The sequence below is a fragment of the Chroicocephalus ridibundus genome, chromosome 14 (genome assembly GCF_963924245.1).
Source record: "Chroicocephalus ridibundus chromosome 14, bChrRid1.1, whole genome shotgun sequence".
In the NCBI taxonomy this organism is placed as follows: Eukaryota; Metazoa; Chordata; class Aves; order Charadriiformes; family Laridae; genus Chroicocephalus; species Chroicocephalus ridibundus.
This window is the reverse complement of record NC_086297.1, coordinates 1,033,199-1,055,542: the sequence shown is the minus strand read 5'-3', so window position 1 is coordinate 1,055,542 and position 22,344 is coordinate 1,033,199. Positions and strand designations below refer to the sequence as shown.

Sequence of the window (22,344 nt, the reverse complement as noted above, 5' to 3'; positions counted from 1 at the left end):
GCGAACAAACCGGTGACCACCCTCTACCCGTTCATGCTCATGATCTAGGTGCAAAAAACCCCCAACCTATCAGTTTTATTTTGTTTGAAGTTCTGAAAAATTATACTTGCTGACTGTGTATCTAGACGTATTCTTTAATTGCCTGTGAAATAGCTGATTTTTCCAGCAATTACAGAGGTAGCACTCTTTATTCAGTTCAGACCCAGGCAGAAGGGGAACCATTAGCATGTGATTAATGTGCTTAACTTCTTTTTCTTTAGGTTAGCTGCTTATCGTACTCCAGCCAATGCATTACAATAGGAAGGCGTTCGTGTGGAGAATCACTTCATGATATGCGTGTTAAGCAATCATTCCCTGATTTAGAAATTGGATGGAAGTAGTTTATCTGAGTTAACGAAATGATAATTTGAATTTATTCTAACGCGCCTTTATCTTTCTTTCCTCCTTGTTGAAGACATGACAATGGATGAAGTCCGAGAGTTTGAACGAGCCACTCAGGAAGCCACCAACAAGAAGATTGGGATTTTCCCACCTGCAATATCTATCTCTAACATTTCCATGCCTTCTTCAACCCGCAGTGCTCCATCTAGTGCCCCATCAACTCCTCTCTCCACAGATGCTCCTGAATTCCTAACAGTTCCCAAAGACCGGCCTCGGAAAAAATCTGCTCCAGAAACTCTCACTCTTCCAGACCCAGCGAAAAAAACCCTTTAAATTAACCCAGCATGTTTCCTCCTGATAAGCCATGTCTGCCACAGCGAGAGTGATGTAACTGAATTTCTACAAAGGTCATGGTGGTTTGTTGGTTGTTTTTTTGGCTTAAAATAATCTTACTGGTGTGGAAAGATTACTTCTTTCCTCAGACTTGATCCTTAAAACCTTCAGAGAAGTGCATGCAAGAGAACGTAGTTTCTATATTCCTCAAGTAGTGTTTCAAGCCATATGGTGCATCTTTACTGATATAGAATGACATAGTCTGAGGGGAACCCTATAAAAGAAATTAAATCTTTCTGTAGCAGTATTCTACCTACAGATCCTCATCTAGGTCATAACATTTATAATTAGGAGTAGGTATTTAGTAAAGCTGCCAAGGACTTCTGAGGCAAATTAGTGCCAACTAAAATGCATGGTTAACAGGAAAAAAACCCTCCCATTTTCTTCTTTTATAGCTGATTTTAACATCCTTCCTGCTCTCAGGCTGCTCCTGTGTATTCATAAACCTTTGACCTGTCACTCGTTGTACCTGAACACCAACAGCAATCACTCGGATTCACATTTTGCTTAATACGACTCAGGATTTGGGGCCTACCTAACAAACACAAATCTTTTCAAACCTAAAATATCACTGTATTGAAGCCCCAATTGTAATTAATCACACTGACTTTGAGGCCATTGAACTATTTCTATCTTGCACAGAATTTGTAAAAGAAACCACCTATTTCTTGTAGATAATGTATTTTAATAGCTCTCCCCTGTCCTTTTGTGATCTCTTAAGTCTGTATTGGTGTTCATCAATGGTGTTCCATATGTAGGATTGAAAGAAAGCAGCTAAATTGAGCCAGCTGAGAAGCAAACCCAATGGATTCTGTCTTTTCCTCACTGCAAGAAGAGTGGTAGTTACGCTGTAAGACCTTGAATGTAAAGGAACAAAAAGCTGAGTGTCCTTTTTCTTTCCTGCCTCGCACCTTTCCTGAACAGCACAATCTCTGCTAACAGAAAGCTGGTTCCAGGCTCTACCATCGGCTCTAGGGAAGGGGCGAACAAAACCAGTCCCTTTAAAAAGCTAATGAATCGCGGGGCGGCTCAGTCCCGGGTCGGGTGATGTCAAGGAACCAGAAGTGCTCTTCCTGGTCTGCGTGTGAAATCGCTCTTCAATCTCAGGAATTAAAATGTAGAAAAGGACGTTTCCCAGTAGGGAAGCGTAGGTTGTGGAAGGAGGAGAAAAATCAACGGCAGAAGCAGTCTCTTCCTTCCCTCTTTTTCAAAATGTAAACTCCGTGAGAAACTTCCCCCAAAGCTGACCCCCATTTGGGGGATTTGTTCTCTTTCACACAAATTGCTCTTTAACGAAGGCTGAGGGTCTCTCTCTCTACTGGTAGCTGCAGCAGACGTTTAAGAGGCGGCTGGTCAATTCTCGGTGAATGATAGCTATTGCCTGAATCCTGACCAAAGTGGGTGCTATTTTGTACCACCGGTGAGGCGGTACATGGACACTGAACCAGAGAGTCCTCCAGAGCTGAACTATCACCGAATATTGAACAACCAGTCTGGGGGTGGCCTTTTACCTGGGCGGGACGTTTGTGCCATCTTCTCAGCGCAATGCTGTGACTTGACTGGCTGAACTGCACTGAATCTCCATGGCTGTAGATCCAGAAGTTATGCTGAATGTGTGATATTTATAGTGTAGTTTCAGCAGCAGGAGAGGTAATTCCACTGCCAGCCTGTGCTGAAGACAAGTGTGTATTTGTTTGATAGTTAAAATCCCGTAGGTAGCGAAATCCGGGAGCTCTTTGTAGGTTACCTGTGGTCTGACTTCGTGCATTCTCCCACTTACCGTCCGTGTTTTGCTTTGCTTCTCTTCTCAGAGCTAGCGATTCTGCGCGATGCGTAAACTAATGGGTGATGATTTTTTTGTTTAAAAAGAAGCCGCTGTAGTGATGCAAACAAAACTTTCCTACATTAGTTTATTATTTCAGCTTTAAAAGTGTGCAATTAAGTATTCATGATTATAACTGGTCTAATCTTTTTATTATTATTATTTATGTAATAGCAAGATTGGAACATTGCCAGAGAAGGGAAACTTTTGAAATCATAAAGCATTGTTGGGTTGTTTTTTCATTTCCTGAATTTGACCTATATAGAAATGGTTTAGATCTGATCTACCTAAAAATCTATTTTTCAATTCATTTTTTTCTTTGTCAGAGAAAAATTTGCTCAGCTCTAGTCACAGTGCCCTTGTGCTTACATATTGCTGTTTCTATATACATTTTGACACAGACGATTAGACCAAAGCAGTCACACTTGTACTCATATTTAACTGGTTGATTTCCAACCCCACGTGGATACACCGATTATCATATTAAGTAGGTTTGGGGATGAGGCCTGTATGAAAATTATTAACATACCTGAACAGGATACATCTTAATAGCTGCACGACAGCGGCGTCGGAGAACGACACTGATCATGTCACGGGAAAAATGACAGACTGCTTAACGCTGGGTCTGCATCGGCACCTGCTGCTGCCGCCCCGGCGCCGGGCAGCGCTCTTCTTGGGAATGACCAGGTTTACTGACACAACAGCCTGGCTTCACCGTGGGCCACAGGAAGGATCACGATCAGCCCCAGTGCCTCCATGTTGCTTCCTGAGGAGGGCAAATAAAAGATCTGTAATGTTGCATCGCGGCGGATGAGAAACACCCCAGGCTTTTCATTGCCTATTCAAGTACCTTCTGCTGCGTTCCGCTTTGCTTTCCCCGCCAGGCATTACCCATTTGGTCAATCTGATCTTTATTTATCTTTTTCCGTTTGGTTGGGTTTTGTTTGTTTCCTTTTTTAAGGTAGGATAACTTTTTCTAGAATATTCCCAGCAAACACAGAAACCCACAAGAAATGAAATGCAAAGGAAGGTCTGACTACTTCAGGATAACGTCTTGAGGCGAAGGCGTTGTTTTCATTGCTGGTTTTTTCACAGTGCTTTCTGTTGCATTTTCAAACATGTTTATCAGGAGAAAAGTAGAAAGCATTTTGCAGGTGTTCATCACTTCTTTTGCAAAAGTAAATGATGTGATTATTTAGGGAGTGCAGCAAAGCTGAGTGGGCACAGTAGCCCCTTCCTGTTCGCTGCCCCCGTGACTGGAGAATTGCACGATACAGCTCTGCCAGGCCCTGGCAAGGAATCTTTCATCAAGGAGAATACAGTTCAGAGCAAATAGTGTTTGTTTGTTTGTTTGTTTGTTTGGCTTTCTATGAAAACCTTCTCCCAGCTTCCCTCGTACTTTTATGTATTTCGTATAGAACAATCATTACAAAATAACTGGCGATTCACTGCAGTCTTTAGAAGGGTAGATCTCCTAATAAATTAAAACAGGGAGGTATCCATAAAGACTACGAGGAGCAGCACATTCCTGAAACACACACTTAATGGGATTTCTTATGAATGTAACGGTTAGTTTTGTAAATGACTGGATAAATCCTATGGAAAGAAACTATTTGACCTTATTCCTTGGCTCTTTTTTGATTATTCTGGAAGGTGATTTTGTGGCATCTAGTAGCCAATTTGCATTAATGCTGCTGTAGAGATTTTGAAATGGAAATATTTGTTCCTTGAATTTTAGTTTGTAACAAGACCGCTATATTTTGTTAAAACTGCTTTGAAGCTTGCTGCACTATAACTTCAAAACAATGTGCTATCATTTGAAATAAGCCAAATGTATACGCTTTTTATGAATTAGTGAGTGCAGTAAGAGAGAATTCACGATCTTGTCAATAGGAGCTTTTCTGTTTCCATTGTTTGGACTTGGTTTTATATGTGTAAGTTAAAATTGCTAAATAAGTCTAACAATGTTTTGCTTTAAATGAACAGCATGGTCCTCGAATTACAATCTCCGTAGTTTTGTGGTGTCACTAAAACAGGTTTCATTGTTTTATTTCATTTCTGTGATAATCCCACATGACTCTGAATGTCCGGTAGTTCATTTCTTCTCTTTAGAGCAGTGATGGCTACATTAGGCAGTACCTGGTGATTAGGCATCGCTGCCGCCAAAGAAGGACCAAGTTTTGAAACGCTCTGCATGTTAAATAATGCAAGGCTCAGCAGGAGAATTTGATTGTCGTATTTCTCATTCATATAGCTCAGTTTCTGATTTTACCAAGTTATTTATTGTTTTTAATATTGTATTTTTCCTTGCATTTTGTTGTAAATAAACTACCAACAATTATTCTTTACAATTGTGGCTATTTTCTTTTACTAGGTCTCCTCTAGCAAGGAAGGTACCCATTAACATTTCCACCCCCAGCTCTGCAAGTCACTTCCTCAAAATTAAAAAGCACAGACAATTGGCTTTGTAAGGAAAATTTAAACTGCTTACAAGGCCTGCTAGGTTTTGTTGTGCCTCAGCTTTCTCAAGATTTTATCGAGGCAGGTGCCCATCAGTCTGGTGTCGGCCCATTCACTTGTAAATGACCTTTTGGTTGACAAGCAAGTTTTTCAGTGGGGAATCTAATTCTCTCTGCAGGGTTTGGCAGCCTGGTGTTGTAGTAAATACTGGAAAAGAGACCACTCAAACCTCTCAGAAGGTAAGAATCCTTCATCACTTGTCTACCAAGCATTTCATGGACTCAACAGAAATTTCACATGTACAATGATCCTTTAAGCTTTTGAGTAGAGGCTTACTCCACAGAAATAAAGCTTTCTCTTGCACCAGAAAAATGGTGGTTGCTTGTTCGGTATAGAAATGCTTCGCAACAGCTTAGGACAGGAGACAACGAACAAACACAGGCCTAGAAAATATTGAAGGTAGAAATCACGCGGTACAAGGAGACGGAAACCACCAGCAACCACCCAGCCCTGCTAATGGGCCCTGCTGGGGAAAGCAGGCGGGGCCGTGCCCTGCAGACGGGCTCTGGCCCGGACTCTGCCACCCGGGTGAGGCGCTCACTGTCCTCTACCAGGCAAAATGACAGCCGGGTTCTCCAGCACGCGGACGTGCCAGCGGCAAGACCCCGAACGGGCAGCGCTGGCCATGCGTGGTGCCCAACAGCGGCCAACAGCTGGCACAGCACCACATCTCACCATCGGGCCGCACCTGGTTTCGTTGGTGGTTTGGTTTGACTTGATGTTTTTTACAGTTTGGGCTTGTATTGCTAGGGCTTCATTAAAATTTGCATATAAACATACAGTACAAATTGGTACATACAGTACAAATTGGTTAAAAATTGTACAAATTGGTTAAAAACCTGCACCCGACCCTACCGCTATTAAAATTGGTGGAGTTGGGTTGTGCTCTCACGGAGGTGAAAAGGTTTCAGCTCTCACTGCTTACAAAAATGAGACGCAGGGCAGAAAAACATTTAACTAGAGCAGTCTCAAAATCAGCAACGCTTTATTGTGACAAAGCGAAACTACGGAAGCCTTTTATCCACCGTCCCCGTGCTAATCTGCATATAAAGGACGAGACTCCGGTGGGACCGGCTGCACGCACGGCCCTGGCAGAGCCGACCGACACCGCGCGCGAAACGGAATGCCCCGGGATGCGACCGGCGGAACGAAACGCCGTTGATTGTCCTGGCTTCTAACAGGGCTCTGAGAGATGAATGGCTCTTCTTTGGGTTGACAGTACTCGAACCATTCAGGACGCGTCGCGTTTTCCCGTCCTCTGCCGGCAAAGCCGCGGCGGAGGCGCCAGGGCCGGCTGTCGCCGCAGGGCAGCGCGCGGCCCCGCGACAGTCGCGACGCGCCCGGAACCTCCCGAGCGCCCTCGGCCCTTTCCGCCGCCCCCACCCCTCCCCCGGCGGCGCATGCGCGCTGTGCCCCCCGTGCCCCCCTCCCGCCGGGCCCAGTCTCGCGAGAGGCGGGGGCTGGCCAAGATGGCGGCGCTGTGCGAGAGCTTCACGCTGTGTGGTTTGGGTCCCAGCGGCGGCGGCGTCGGGCTCGGCGGTGGCCTCCTGGCGCTGGAGCCGGGCCCCGACCCCGACCACGTCCTGCTCACCGACCGCGGCCGGACGGCCACGCTTTTCAAGGTAACGCCGGGCCCAGCCCCGGCCGCTCGGCCTCGGGAGGCGACGCTGCTGCCGCCGGGCAGCCCCGGCCTGTGGGGGGTCCCCGGGCGGGGCCTCGGGACCGCTCTCCCTCCTGCCCGAGCCCGGCCGTCACCGGGCAGCTCCCGCGGCCACCCGCCATCCGCCGCCCCCCGACTGGCTGCGGGGCCTTCGGGACGGGGCCCTGCCCGGCTCACCTGCGCTCTGCCGGCGGAGCGGGGGGCGGCTCAGGCGGCTGCTTGCGTATTTCTGCTTTTGCTGATTTTTCTCTCTCTGTTCCAAGCATTACTTCCATCCCCAAGCTGCAGGGTAGGTGGCGTTTCCTTACAGTAAAGAGGGTGACCCGTGTTTTGTCCGGCTGTCAGTTTTATGTTAGCTGCCATCCTGTTGGCTGGAGGGTGAAAGATTTTAGTTTGCAGCACTGGATACTAGAAGAATGTTCTGGTGTCTTTTACTTCGCTCTGGTGAGACCCTCCCCTGCAGTGCTGCATCCAGCTCTGAGACCTCCAGCATAAGAAGGGCATGACCTGCTGGAGCGGGGCCAGAGGAGGCCACAGAGATGCCGGGAGGGCTGGAGCCCCTCTGCTGTGGGGACAAGCTGAGAGAGCTGGGGGGGTTCAGCCTGGAGAAGAGAAGGCTCCGGGGAGACCTTCCAGCCCCTTCCAGGGCTCCAGGAAAGCTGGGGAGGGACTCTGGGTCAGGGACTGTAATGATAGGACAAGGGGTAATGGTTTTAAACTGAAAGAGGGGAGCTTTAGATGAGATCTGAGGAAGAAATTGTTTGCTGTGAGGGCGGTGAGCCCAGGTTGCCCAGAGAAGCTGTGGCTGCCCCATCCCTGGAGGGGTTCAAGGCCAGGTTGGACGGGGCTTGGAGCAACCTGGGCTGGTGGGAGGTGTCCCTGCCCAGGGCAGGGGGTGCCACTGGGGGGGCTTTAAGGTCCCTTCCCACCCAAACCATTCTGTGATCTTTTAATGTATGCATATATTTCAGTAGGCCATAGTAAGAAACTTTAGAAAAATATTTGGATTTATATCTTGAATTGGCTTTCATATTAATGGAGCTAGGGATTGTATCTTAGTGGATTCATGATACAACCTCTTTTGGGTTGTTTAGTCCCACTGCCAAGACTGTACATGAGAACATATGTTTGTAAATGCCCAATATAGCGCTAGGCTGAGGAGAGCTCTAGAACCCTCAGAGCAGCCAGACAGGAATCATATGTAGCATGAGTTTAGACAGTAAAATTCATTGCTCTCTGTCTCTATACCTTACACCGAAATAGGACGAGAAAAAGCATGGTTCTGTGCAAGATTATGTTAGTGAGTAAAAGTAGTGTCTTCACTTTGGAAAAGCCATGCATCATACCCGTGCTTCATGACATAAGCCCATCAGACCATTACAGATCAAAGTTATTTCTGATGTGAAAAGAAATAATTCTAATTAATGTAGAATTTTTTCACGTTACTCTTAAGCTTTTGATATTAAAGTCATATTTTAATTACAGTGTCTTTGTTCTGACTCTTCTAGGTTTCAGATCAGAAGCCATTAGGCTGTTGGTCGGTTAAACATGGGCAGATTATCACATGTCCAGTTGTGTGCAACTTTGAAACTCATGAATATGTAGCTGTTCATGATGACAAGGTGAGATCTTTTATGTTTCCTTAAAGGAAAAAAAGGAAGTAGTGAGCCTTCTGAGTGAATGTAGATAGGGAAGAAATGAGCGGTGCTGGATTTCTGGCTAAATGTAAACGCCTGGAGCTCTCAACACCCTCTTGCTGTTCAGGTCTTCTCTGCTTTTTGAGAGGACGGGGATGTGCAGTTCTACAGCTGCACAGTGTTCTTTTGTTAGTGACATGAAGATCATCTGTGCTGAGCACCGGTTGTTGGTGGCCTTTTAAAAACTGAAGCATTGTTAGTGAAGAAAGTTTCGTGCATACATTCTCTAAGGATAAGTTATTTCTCTTGTTGCAGAGTGGTTGACATTTGGAACTGTGCGATTATCGTACTGAAATGGTTAAAATAGTTCATACTTGCATCCTTGTTTTTCTACTCATGTTTTGCAGTTAAATGTTTGTGTATGTGTAGTGTTTGCTCAGCATATGCGGAACCTTTGGCTTTTTGTTGTTGTTGATGAAATGTCTTTCCTGACCTTTCATTGTTCTCCTTGGAACATTCTCTTCCAGATCAGGACATCTGTATCTTAGTCTGTCCATCATTTTGATCTGCTTTCATTTAGACTTCTGCTGTATTGGTTTCCTTAACTTACTCTTTCCTATCCTTTCTTTCCAAGTCAAGATTTCTGAGCTTGGTTTCTATTCCTATTTTCTCTGCTTCAGCTTCTTCCCATGGAAACTTCCCCTGAGCCAGTTTCCACTAAGGTTACTGTGAATACATTCTGTATATTTTCCTACCGTGTTTCAGGGGCATGCGACTGCTACTATTTTGTGTGCTGAGAAGTCTATATAATTACTGTTTTACTGTGCTTAAAAAATGATGCCTCTCTTAAAGGTTTTAAGAATATGGAAGAACAAAGACATTAACTTGGACAAAGTATTTAAAGCAACGGTAAGTCTCTTACGTATGTTCACTTTTCTGTTAACATTTTGAATCCTGATGGAGGGAAGGCATGTTAATTTTCATAGTACTTGTAATACTACATTTTAGCTGACCATTATCTTAACTTGCATTTCTGGAATATTGCAAGGAATCCACTTGGACTGATAGACTTAATCATCAAAGTATTACTCTTAAAGTGATACGTATCCCAAGTCCAAAGTTTCGGAGGACTTTCTTTAAAGATGGTGAATTATGTTCATATGTAGATATATCTTTTTTCTGGTCTGCTGGTGGATGTGTTAAACAACACGTTGTGCTATGCCATGTAACAGTTGTTTGAACTCCTTACCCTCTATTATGTTTTTTTCTGATGTGATTCAGAAATGCGGTGCTCATTGGGACGCTTTCCTGGCTTTTTGTTGGGTAGTGGTTAGAGATATTCATAGCATTTCAGAAAACTGGCCACTACTAGGCCTACCTTATTAGGAATCTTACAGGTTCATCATCCTTCTGTTACTCGTTTATTGAAAGAACTTTAAAAAATCACATATAAAACAGTTGGCTTTCAAGGTAATGTACTGAAGAACAGAAATTATTTTTTTTCTCAACAGCTTTCAGCTGATGTATACAGAATACATTCACTCCCCAATGGAGGGCCAGTGGTACTATTCAAAGGAGGAGGTGTTCGAACTTTAGATGTCCTTTTGGAAGCCCCACAACAAGAAATTGAAAACATTATCTCAGATGAAGTCATCAAGTAAGTGATACACCTTTATGAAGCTTGCTTCTTGCTCAGAGGAGTTGTTGATCATGATGAAAGTTGTTCCCTTTTTTTGAAGGGGGTGGGGGAGAAATCTGAGGACTGAGATCTTGGGGTTGAGTGGGTTTTTTCCAAAATGTTTGTTTTGAAATGTTAAAATTATTTATACAGATGTCCTAAAAATAAGAGGCTGCCTAAGGAACAGTGATATGACTTTAGGTATAGCCCTAGAATTTAGAAGACATTCATACAGCTTTCTGGTTTTTAGGTGGAGTGAAGCTTCTATGGAAGGTCAACAACCTGTCTTAATTTTCGCTACTGAGAAAGTGAGTTGAATGCTTTTTTTAAAAAACTTCCATAGCAGCAAATCTAAGTGCATTTTCTAAACTCCATCACCTGCTTCATTGGATTTTAAGAGCTTTTACTGAAATCAATATCCTGATTTAATCAATATCATGTATATGTATTGTTTCTGATCCAACAATTAAATTGAAGTTGTGTTGCTTTCAGGGCTGAGGAGCCTGAGCCTTACAATTTCAGAGAGCAATCAAGATGAAATACAGTAGATGATTGTGTGACTCTTCATTGCCCTCAAATACTTGCTCGTTGTGAATAACTTATTAAATAGGATTCATGTTTTTTTTAAAAAAAATAATTATACACTAATCTGTCTTTATTCACATGCTTCTTCCTGTGAATCCATTTGTTACATCAAATTAGAATGTTCTTTATGTGCTTGAGTCTGCAAACCTTTCTGAATTAGGCTGTATGTCCCATAGAAAACACAAATTCCTAATTTTGCTTAATATTTGAAGTTAAGTGGTACTAATATCTGTGAATTGCTGTTATCTCTTCTTTGTGTAAATTAAAGGAAAACCTTATTTTCTTTTTTGTTTTAGGATGGGAATTTTTTTGTCTACGTACAGAAACTTAAGATGAATAGGCTACAGAAATACAAGCTTGAACAACAGGAATTATCTAAACCACTGAGTTTCACAGCATATATAAAAAATCAAATTATCACACTTCTGTGTTTGTGTAAGTCATATTTTCTAACGGGATGAGCTAATAAAGCAGAGAATTGTATGGAAGGGCATAAAATGTTTATATTTATGAATTACTGTTTAGTATTTTTAGCTCCTTAAACTTTCTAAAACAGCTAGTGGTAGAAGTAGTAATTAAATCTTCCTGATATTTTAATGGCTGCAAAGACTGACTGTTCCTAAATGTTATGACTTGTACCTTGCGGATCTCGTGCTAGCTATACTTTTATTTTGCTGCTTTGCATCATAACATGTCCTTTAAATATCCTGTATTATTTCTTCTTTCAGCACTCACTGGATTTTGTTGTCTTTGGATGTTCTCTTGCCATTATCATATCGAATAGTTTTTCCACAATAACAGATGATAAAAGCATCATCACTTTTCTTTGACAGATTCCAATGACTCTGTATATGAGGTTCTGATACCTTTGCAACAAACCAGTGAAGAAGAGGAGCAAATTTTGTCCAAGTCACTAATACTAAAACTTTCAGTATCTGGAAGTGTTCTAAAAGGAACTTCTCTCGTTGTTCTTGATAAAGACCACATCGCGATATTAGGAAGTCTAGCTGCACCTGGTGAAGAATCCAAAGGTAACTTGAAAAATCAGATTAAGATGTCTTTAGTTTCCTTAGGTGAAGCACTAAGCAGGAAATAGTGCAAATAAAATGTTATTTGGCTCTTGAAACTAGTATGTAGTTGAGCTGTGCCTTTCGGACCACTTGCCGAAAGATAACTTTTACTAGTAAACTACAGAGTGGCTTGCAGGACTGTGCTCACTGGTGTGTTTCGATATTCACTCTCATGCTGTTTGTGAAACAGTTGAGTAGACGCAGCAAGGGAACTCATGGATGGAGGGGAATTAAAAGGAGGACTCGGATGCTTTTAAAGGGACCTTTGTAGGGAAACAGACCTAATGTCCTATAAGAAATCACTCTCTAAAATAAGTGAAACAAACACTTCAGCCTTACGCCAAAACTGCTGAAGTGGGGGATCACTGAAATGGAAGCCACTGAACTAGAGCATTTTATAACAAAACGTTCTTCCCCACTGGAAGCCTCACTGGCTATTCTCCCTCTTGCCACAGCTTCTTGTTTAAAGCTCTTCACCGGAAAACTAACTCATCTTTAATTTTCTTTTCCTCGAGATCTAACCATAATGACTGAATTCCTAGTGTTGAATACATTACTCACTGAGCTATTTTGAAACAGTTATTTCTGTTTCCTCAAATGTTTTTAACCGAAAGTAACAAAGGCAAATGTAGCATTTATGTTGCTTTTGGGTTTGTAACATCTGTCTCTTGTTCTGCTTAGAGTGCCTAACAATATGGAATACGAAATTTCAGACATTGCAGACTTCAAAGGAGCTGCCCCTGGGAACCAGTGGACAGGTAAGCTCAATCGTTAATTCCTTGGTCTGTAAGCTTTATGCATTTGGCATGACAGCAGTGAATAGACCAGTGGGTTTCAGAGTCTGGAAGAGCAATGAATGCCAACTTCTGAAACAAAATTAATATTGACCAGTTGATAAGCAATTTTTGTCAGAATATTTAGCAGGAGAATGGTGGCTTATGGCAATTTCTGTGATAATTCAGTACTGTCTCACTTCTGGTGGTCTTGATTATTTGGTGAGAATGAAATAGCTAATTAAACAGAAAACCCAGCCAGTATCTATTCTGTTCAGACAGTTTATAATTGAAGGCCTAAATGATCCCTGCATCTCCCTAAATAGCGTTTCAAGATGTTCAGGTGTCAATTAATGGTAAGTAAGTAAACTGATGCCTGAGTAATAAATGCACTAGTGAAGTAGAACAGCTGTTTCTGTCATGAAATTGCACAAGAGGGAATTTAAAAAATAAAATTATCAAGTGGACTTAATGCCTTGGAGCAGTCACTGTACTTTAAGGCATCCCTGGAAGATACTCAACAGGACACTTCTTATTTCTGTATTTAAAATCAACAGTTAATTGCAGTAACATGCTAGCAAGTGTTAAACCTACCAAAAATAACTTAAAATAATCTGATTGCTGACTTTTAGTTGAATTTTGTAGTAAGGAGTTAAGCATCACCTTGCACAGGAGCACGCTTCTCTGTTCATTTCCTCATTAACGACATGTTTTAATATTTTGTAGTTGTGGTGTTACGAGGAAAAATTTTTTTTTACTCATGGGAAAGTGCTAACGGTAATGATGTACAAGTGTGAAACGTCATCCTTGGCAGCTGCTGTGGGAAAGCTCAAGGACAGTCAAACCCCTGGTAGGAATTTTTATAATTACAGTGAAAAGATCTTGTAAAAGGAAAACTTCTGAAATTGTATAAATATTACTTTAATACAGTCCTATAAGATCAATGGAATCTAAACAGCTTGAAGTAACCTAACACTGTATCCTGTTTCTAGCTGTTAAATTTAATGTTGCTGAGAACACCAAAGCACGCAAATGCCTGAATTTATTGTGGCTTCACTTAAACTGGGTTATCATTCAAATACAGGAATTACTGAAAGTACTGGAATGCTAGCTATGAATACTGAAAACAAAATGAAGTGCTGTCACCTATAAATCTTTTCCAGAGAGTTTGTGATTAGATGGGGCAATGTCAAACCTTTTTATAAACTTTAGTTTAAAATCGCACTATCATAGTGTCTTTAATTCAGCATCACGCTGGTAAAACGTTGCAAGTAATGCTCACAATAAATTGTGTAGTAGCTTCTTTCTCTTCCTCCCAGAGGCTAAAGGGGAAAAAGCAGTATGCAGAAAGGCTCATAAAACTGGAAACTTTCTTGGCAGAAAATGACTTGCATTATACTTCAGAAAATATCTATTAGTATAAGAAGTTGATGTAATATTCATACTTTAATAAATATACCTTAAGCGCTACCTTCATATAGTTTAATTTGTGTGTTTGCAGATGTGTCTTCATTCGTAAACTGGAACACCCTTGCAGATGAAGAGCTGGTGGTTTCCTTTCAGTCACAGCAGTCTGTAGCTCTAAAATCTGAGTCCAAAATGACTGTAAGTTAGCATTAGGAGCATGTGAGCTTTTTGTTTCATTTCTCATGTCTCTTCCTCATGCCACTACTTTTACCTTTCAGTGTTGTCTCAGAAGGAACTTTCACTTTTTATTTGTCACTCGTTGTTTCTAACAACTTCTGGAATTGGACTACCCAGTTATTAATCATCATCTGTGCAGCAAGTTGACACATGAAGTTCCTAGTTATCTTGATTTAAACTATTAAAAATATATACCACCTTTTGGAGCTGAAAATAACTTTTTGTTTTTCTTTATAATAGTTAAGATCAAAAAGGAACACTGTTGCTAAAGTACAGCCAGATACCTTATCAGTGGGGCAGATCTTACTAAATCTAAAAGTAAGTAAACCAAATATCCTAAAGTAGGGGGTTTAGACACTCTCAGAATATTCTAGTTGTCTCTTAAGCTATTATTTTTTTCCATGTCCTCTTGCACATAACCAAGTTGACGAAGCTTCCTCGAACAGGTGACTTGGAGGATATTATTATTAGTATATATTAGTATTTGGACATGATAGAATTAAAGTTTTGTCTTAAGAATGTTTTCTAGAACTCTACAATACAGGGCTTATACTAACTACCTGAATCCTGAAAACTTGCATAAATTTGTTCTTTTTTAATGAAAATCTTGTCTTGTAGTAAATAAGGTAGAGGGATATTTCACCTGGACTCTGCTTTTTTAGATTCTTATTTATGTCTTTAATTTTGTTGAAGACCTTTTGGATCTAGAAAGTCAAAATGCTAGGAATTCCACTGCAAACGCAGCAATAAGCTGTTCAGTTCCTTTCTGAAACTAGATGCAAATGTGTGATACTTCAAGTTGCAGCCCTTCCTGTGTGAATGTACCTATAGTTCATCTGTGGCTGGACACCTGGGTAATATTACTGAATTAACAGGCAAATAATCCCCGAGCAATTATTAAAAGATACTGCTTACCCTGAGTTCAGAGTGAGTAATTACCCTCATTTGGATCTTTCATGCTTGAGAGAGACTACTGAAACACAGAGTGGTGAGGGTTTTCTTGTAAATTTTTTTTTTTTAGCTTAAATTCAAAAATAACTCTGTTTCTACTTGGTCTAATTAGTAACAGTTACAGTTGTCAAACCTACGCCTTGTATACTTCTGAGTTATTTGTTATTTTCAGGATGCTTCTACAACTGTATTTGAAGATGAATTGAGACAATTGATGTCAAAAGCACAGATGCCAGATTTCCAGGCCAGCATTGGATGTGTAATAACTGCTCTTATAAAAAGATGTAAAACAAATCCAAAGTACTACCCTCGAAATTTCCTGCTGCATATAGTCGAAACCCGAGACTTGTCTTACAGGTGATGATTCTACATTTTTTTTAACTGCAAGGAAAAATCTTTAAAAATAATAATGAAAGAAAGTAGGAATCAAATTGTTTATAAGGCACTCTTGAATTATCAGAATTTACTGTTGAAGGTGCTTATGTCTATTTTCTGAGGAAGCTGACACTTCCCAGATGGATTTTTGTGTAAGATAAGACAAGATTAATACTTCTGCATTAGTTGTCAGTGTACTTTTCAGTGGGTGTGAACTATGCAGCCTATTCTTTTCATATTTTTACAGTTTATGTCCAGATTTAATGTCTGTTGCTTTGGAGAAAAAAGATGTGCATCTCTTACAAATTTGCTTACAACGGTTTCCAGATATTCCTGAAGAAACTACTTATGCTTGTTTGAAAGTATTTTTAAGGTAAGTTGGAATCACTCTTTTTTTTTTTCTTTTCTTTTTTTCTTCTTCACCAAACCAAGCACCTTAATAAAAAGCTGTGTGTTGCCAAGAATGGCTTTAATTAGGTGAGAAGTTAATACTGTGCATGAAATTCTTAATTCTGAGTACAGCGTATGTTGCAGTCTGACAAACTTTTTACAAGATGTCTGTTGCATATGTTAATTCTAAAAACTATGTAAATGGTAATTAAATGAACATGCCTTTTGGTAACACTGCTGGCTTGAATGGCACTTGCATCCCTCTACAAGTGCTGTTACAGCTATCTGTTTACGTTGCGACAGCCTTAATTGGGAACTTACCTGGGGTAAGAAGCCCACAAAAAAAGACCAGTTCTCGTACGTTCACGACAAAAATGGTTTTCATATCCCAAAAAGGATGAAGTTTTAGGTAGGTGCTGTAACCAAAAGAAAAGGCTGTTATATTCTTTCTTTAGGCTTCCAGAGCAAAAAGGATTATTTTTTTTAATTAGAAACATCAGATCTTGTTCATTTCATACCTTAGAATTGTCAAATACTTTTATTACTAAATATTAGGAAAACCATATAGGTTGAAGCAATCCCACTAATGTCAGAATACAACAACAGTCTTGATTGGAGTATAAACAAGCCCATGACAGAATGTCTAATAATGCAGTAATTTACATTGTTGGAATAAGAGTAGTACATATATTGTTTGAGGTTAATAATTACAAAATATTAACTGTTCTTTCATGGCCTTTATTCATTCTGCAAGACTCTATGTTTTAGTATATGGTTTTACTTTTATAGTAAGCTTCAAAGAGTTCATAGTGTGTACAACTGTTGCGTTGATGGCATTGCTGATTTTAAAGCTAATAATTAAAAGTATTAAATGTCTGGAATTTTCTTCTACAGCATAAGTGAAGCCTATCTTCAAAGAATAGATGTGAATCTAGAATCCGTAATCTGTTACATTGATGTTGAATTCAACAATAAAGAAGTTAAGACTGAAATTGTAGAAAATGGTTTCAATGCAGAGTTGGAACACGACATCTGGGATACTAAAATCACAAAGGAAACCCATCCGACGGCTGGTGAATTATGCCCTGTTGGACCACAGAAGGCAGCATTATTGTATCCTCTGTGTGTCTTAATGAAGGAAATCAGTACATTATATGTGATGGGAATGTTTATATTTAGCGTTACTAAGACCTATCCTGTTATTGTTGAAAACTTCTCACAACTTCTCATAAGAGAAGTTCCTAGTTAGTAGAAAAATTGTTTAGAATATAAATAGAAACAATTAACTTTTAGAAAGCATCTGCGCCAATTTAAACTTCTATTATTGCAGAAGTGCAATAAAACTTTGTCTATTCAAGAGAAAAATAGCATTGATGGTTTTGATGTTTACCTGTTGAAACTGATGAGCCAATTACATACTTGCAGTAACTAGAACTGTTCAAGCAAACTGTATTGTTATGTTTCAGCTGCTGAAATAGGACGTCTATCAAAGAACTTAGGGAAATATTTTAATCAGAATTCACTTCAGTTTGTAGAAACTGGGATTTTTCCCTGCAATTTTATTTCCTTAATGATACTGCCCAGAAATGCTGTTCTCCAGTCGGCTTACAGTGAAGCATTTCTTTTGCCTCATCTGAAAAACCTTCCAGCTCAGCAAGCTGTTGTAAGTATGTTAAAATTAAAAAACTTAAACCCCCATATTATTTTGCAGGGAGGGAAAGGGAAGAGAGTTTTTCAGTTGTATACCAGAAACTTGCCACTCTTACTGGACTCTGAATCACAAACTAATGTATGAAAATGAAATTAAGATGCCTAATAAGATCTAATGTTAATGAATGTCACAATCTTCCACATACGTGTGGAATGTCTATTAATTTTTGTAGTCTTTGCTTACTTTAGAAAATATAAGTAAGAAACTCTCTTTATGACCCAGTCTACTTGGAAAATGTTGTTCATATTTTGTTAGCAAGGATAGTACCTTTTGTAGGAACAAGACCTGCCAAAAAAAAACAAAACAAAACAAAAAAAAAACACAAAAAAACCCACCAAAACAAACTCCCCTGTCCCTCAAAATCTGAAATTGCACATACCACAGTACCTGAGCGTATATGTGGTTTTCCAGTCATTCAAAAAAAACTTCACACATCAGAACAAAGCTGATCTTAGCACTGACCCATCTCCTTGATTTCTTTTTTTGGAGAGAGAAAGAAATCTTTGACTTGGCTCAGCAGAAGATGGTGTTGACCTGATTCTGACTATTGGCAATTTATTGTTGGCTACTGAAATGGAAATTGGGACTACAATTGTTAATGTTGATACAGTTTTTAGTAAAGTTCCTAGAAAAGCCTGTGTCTGAATTAAATTGAAGTGACATAATCACGGGAACAATGATAACCCCTGAATGTAAGTTTATGCTCAATATTGCTGAGAATTGTCAAACATTAGCTATAGATGGTGTAGCAAAACCATAAAACTTAGTTTTAATGTGTAGTGTACAGGCATCTATGTTGCTTTGAAGTTAAATTTTTTTTAAATCCTTAGAAGTCTTGCTGTGTGCAGAACAAAAATCCTCAGACTAGTAGATGTTTGTCCTTTAAAAATACTCTGACTTTTCTACTTTTAGCTGTTTCTCAGGTATTTATACTACCTGTATGTGAAGTGCAGTGAAAAAATTAATACTGCTCTTCCTGGAACACGCTCTCCAACTATAAGTCAGGTGAGATGCTGCTTCTAAGAATTGTACTTCCTTTCGTTTCTGTGGTGTGTAACTTAGTGAGTAGTTGTGAATATCTAAAATTAACTGAGTTCTACATTAATTCTATGAAGTATTGTCCATTAATATAAGCTGTATGAAGTCAGATGTAACACAATGCTTTTTACTATCAGAAAATAAATATACTGCCTTACATTAGAAGTGAAATTAGCTTTTAAAGCAAAACCTGTCACATATCAAAAAGCATAAGTTTTCTTGTTTGTCTTCAGATTATGGATTGGATGTGCCTATTACTTGATGCGCACTTCACAGTTATGGTGATGCTACCAGAAGCAAAAGAGTTGCTTTCAAACCTGCATAAGTTTGTGAGAGCCCAAGTAAGTTGCATCTTTTGGGATAATTATTTCATTTTTGTATGGATTTAGAATAGTATCATAGCATCTTCATGGTTGGAAGGGACCTTTGAGATTATCGAGTCCAACCATACACACACAAAAAAAAAATCCCTACAATCTCTGTCACTAGATATGGGTGTTAAGAATGGGGGGGGGCGGGGCAGGGGGGCACAGACAACAGATTATACAGTAAATCGAATAATGTCTGTTCTTCTTTGTACACTCCTTCCTGAGCATTAAATGGCACTCGTCTCTCACTCATTTTGATGTCAAAAACTGCTCTATTGGTTTGGTTTAAATATTTGAAACTGTGCAGAACCACAGCTGGTTCCACAGTATAATGATGTATGAAAAGAACTAAAATTTATTTTACAGTAAATAACTGTGTTTTCTTCTTTTTTAGGTACGATTCTACTCCGAACTCAACAAGATTGAAGGAAGTTTGCAAGAACTACAAAGACGTAATCATCAGAAAGACTCTCAGACATATTCTATTGAAGTGCTGGAACTTATTTGAATTTGAAATGAATTATTAACAAATTTATTTTTTATTGATTCCTTTTATGATGAGGATGTATTAGCACTCCATATTGGGGATGTGAAAAGTTGTTTTCTACATAGGAGGAGCACAGTTACTCTGTACTACATGGGAGTTGTAAGTTTGAAACTCGTGTATTAAAAGCTCTCTTTTTGACTGGATGAGAACCTGGGTGGTTGCTTATGTTTTAATATATAATTTTGATATATAATCCTAAGAACATCCTAAAATGCCACATGATTCTTGGCAAAGAATTAGTAGGATATTTGCAGTAAGGCTTCAACTGATGTTTCATCAAATTAATAGAATAAAAATGTCAATCTGCTTCTTTTTTACTTAATAGTTGAAGTCTATAGCTAGGTTCTTCAGAGTTCTCTTATCTCCGCTCAGGTTATGAACTATAGATGAACTCATTTGAGTTTTCTTCGTTGATTTTTCTGTTTTTAAGCTGTTTTTACTTTGTCCAAAGCTGCCTTTGACATTTACAGACTCAGCTTAAACAGGGAAGGGAGCTTAAGTGTAGGTATAGGGTTGTCGCCCAACTCACATTGCTTTCTCTCTCCTACGTGTCATGCTATCACACCTTGTTAGTGTACCCTTTTGTGCTTTCCTGTCCAGTCCAACCAGGTCCTTTTATGCTGCTTTAAAAAAAATAAAAAATAGAAGGGAGGGGGTTGTGTGGTGGTTAGTAGTTAAAACCTTGAATGACAATAATCTACAGCTGTTTTGATGCATCTTGTATCTGGTAAGACCACCTGCATCCAGAAGCTGCCTACAGCGAGGGAGAAGGAAGAGGTATACCGCAGGAACTAGACGCCTTCCTCAAACGAAGAAGCAAAGTGCAGTTATTTAATAGGATGTCTTACAATCTTGATCTCGGAGGTTGCCATCAGCTGAAGAGGACTGTTTTCTCAAGCAGAGAGACTGCTTCTCTAGAGCATACTCTCCTGCACAGACTTGCGGAATATAGAGTTACTGGACTTCAGCATAATTAGCTATACTTCACGATTTCTGCTTTAGAAATTTCTGAAGCTTTCTGATGTTGAAAGATTGCATCCAAGATAAGTTCTACTTTTTTTGCATCCAAGATAGCTTCTGCTTTTTAGATACTTGGCTCTTGAAATTTTGCCAATATACATTTGAAGCTTTGGGGGAAGGGGAAAGGAGCATAAAAATAACATTCAGGTAAAATTTAATGCTGTGGACTTTGGAGTCTTTAAGCTGACCGTACAACTGATACCTGCCAGCACAGCTCAGAGCAAGGATTGTATCTTGCCTGTTAGATTGGAGCAAAGAACTAACGTAGCTGTGAAAATAACTTCTCTTTTTGGGTAGTGATTTTTCTCCTCTGATAGTGCAAATTAAGCATGTGTTAGTGGACACAAAGGAGACATCCAGTTTGATTTCAAGCAGAATGTTGGAAATCATTGTTTAAATAAAAGGCTCCTTAACCTTTGTCAGGTTAAGCTTGTCTGAGAACGAACAACAGCATTTTCTTCCTTTCTCTGGCTAGAGCTAGAACACTGGGCTTCCACTGTGTAACTTAGCTGCACACAATTAAAAGCCTTAAGACTCTGAAAGTTGACATGTTCTAGTTGTACACACTGTTATGTCAGTACCAAATGTATGTAAAAGTCAAATTTAAAAAAGCATTATACTGGGCAGCTGAAGAATCGTATAGAGGGGTACTTCTTGGCACTAGCGGTAGTTGTTGAGCTCCAGCCTAACATTACATAGCAACGTCTTGGTGTCTTATAAATGTGTATGTAACATTCTAGAGCTTAATATTTAAATTCAATGCCTAATACATGTTAGGAAATAATTTGGAGGGAAGGACTGGACAAAAGCAGCTCAATAATTTAAGCAAGAGCATATGCTCACTTGTTATTAATGCCATCCAGCTGTAGGTTTTTAAGTTCTTTCCCTTACCCTTGGAGAAAGGAACCCATCCAGACAGCAGCTTGGAACAACTAGGCCATTCATCTTCTCCAAAGTGCCTTTTGAAAAGAGCCTTTCTCTCCATCTGTCTTGAGTATGGAGGCAGTGTAGGGCCTCCTACCTAAAATTCCTCTTCCTGCTGTATTCAATTCACTTATAAATATGTTCATTTAACTATACCATCGGACTCAAAATAGGAACTTCAAGTTCCTAATGGAGATTTGTTTGGTTCTTGACATTGGACGTGGGTGGGCGAGTAGGTTAAGGGGTTATAGCTGTCTATGCATCTGTTTCTCGACTTATAAAATTAAAATTCTTTATGTCCTATTCAGTAAGCACTTCCATATCAACAACTGATAAGAGATGGGATTAAGAGACAAGATATTCTGGTTCACAGCATTCAAAAGCAAACGATTCTTGGCACCTTTGATCTACTACTACAGATACACAAAATCAACAGTAGAGATGTTAACACTCTTATAATGCTACAGACTGTGTGAATATTAGTGCAGTAGATAAACTGGATATCTTTGCTCGATTCTCAACGAATGTATAGATGGTAGAATTCACAGGTGTGTTTTCCAAGATCACAAAGGGAGATAGTGAAATAATCTACCTCAAAACATGTATCTGTGTATTCGTATATTTTAAGAGTTACCACAACCCTTACCAACCTTGTCAGAGGTTGGAAAAATTAGCCTGACATAAGCAATCAGAAGGTAACTTAGAAAGATTCAGAATACAAATTGAGTATAAAGGTGTGAACGGAGTGAGGCAATGTTGTCTACTGCTGTTGCGGTGTCTATCTGTACTGTGTCTAGAACGTGGCTCTGAGCCTGTGCAGCTGTACCACTGAGTATAAAAGAGTGCAACTGAATATA

The 22,344-nt window shown here is 39.8% G+C and overlaps 2 protein-coding genes across 2 annotated transcripts in view; both read left to right on the top strand.

The window, feature by feature from the left end:
• The window catches only part of PITPNC1 (phosphatidylinositol transfer protein cytoplasmic 1), an 88,064-nt gene extending 83,117 nt beyond the window's left edge, over positions 1–4,947 (top strand). The window contains exon 10 of the mRNA XM_063352607.1: positions 455–4,947. Coding sequence (XP_063208677.1) covers positions 455–714 — 260 coding nt within the window. The 3' untranslated portion in view covers positions 715–4,947. The remainder of the gene's footprint in view (positions 1–454) is intronic.
• A 1,621-nt stretch (positions 4,948–6,568) lies between these two features.
• NOL11 (nucleolar protein 11) lies at positions 6,569–19,686 on the top strand. Its single transcript, XM_063352371.1, has 18 exons — positions 6,569–6,738; positions 8,285–8,398; positions 9,266–9,322; positions 9,925–10,070; positions 10,342–10,399; positions 10,973–11,111; positions 11,510–11,707; positions 12,428–12,504; positions 13,246–13,369; positions 14,021–14,124; positions 14,404–14,481; positions 15,287–15,471; positions 15,737–15,862; positions 16,774–16,992; positions 17,464–17,542; positions 18,503–18,595; positions 18,862–18,969; positions 19,391–19,686. The coding sequence occupies exons 1-18, from the start codon at positions 6,586–6,588 to the stop codon at positions 19,502–19,504; spliced, it is 2,172 nt and encodes a 723-aa protein (XP_063208441.1). The 5' UTR covers positions 6,569–6,585; the 3' UTR covers positions 19,505–19,686.
• Positions 19,687–22,344: the final 2,658 nt, after the last annotated feature.

Bases quoted from the DNA above. Each gene is read 5' to 3' on its own strand.
- NOL11 (XM_063352371.1), top strand. From the start codon at position 6,586: ATGGCGGCGCTGTGCGAGAGCTTCACGCTGTGTGGTTTGGGTCCCAGC. The intron at 15,863-16,773 runs GTAAGTTGGAAT...TTTCTTCTACAG, and splicing joins TGTTTGAAAGTATTTTTAAG to CATAAGTGAAGCCTATCTTC. The intron at 18,970-19,390 runs GTAAGTTGCATC...CTTCTTTTTTAG, and splicing joins ATAAGTTTGTGAGAGCCCAA to GTACGATTCTACTCCGAACT.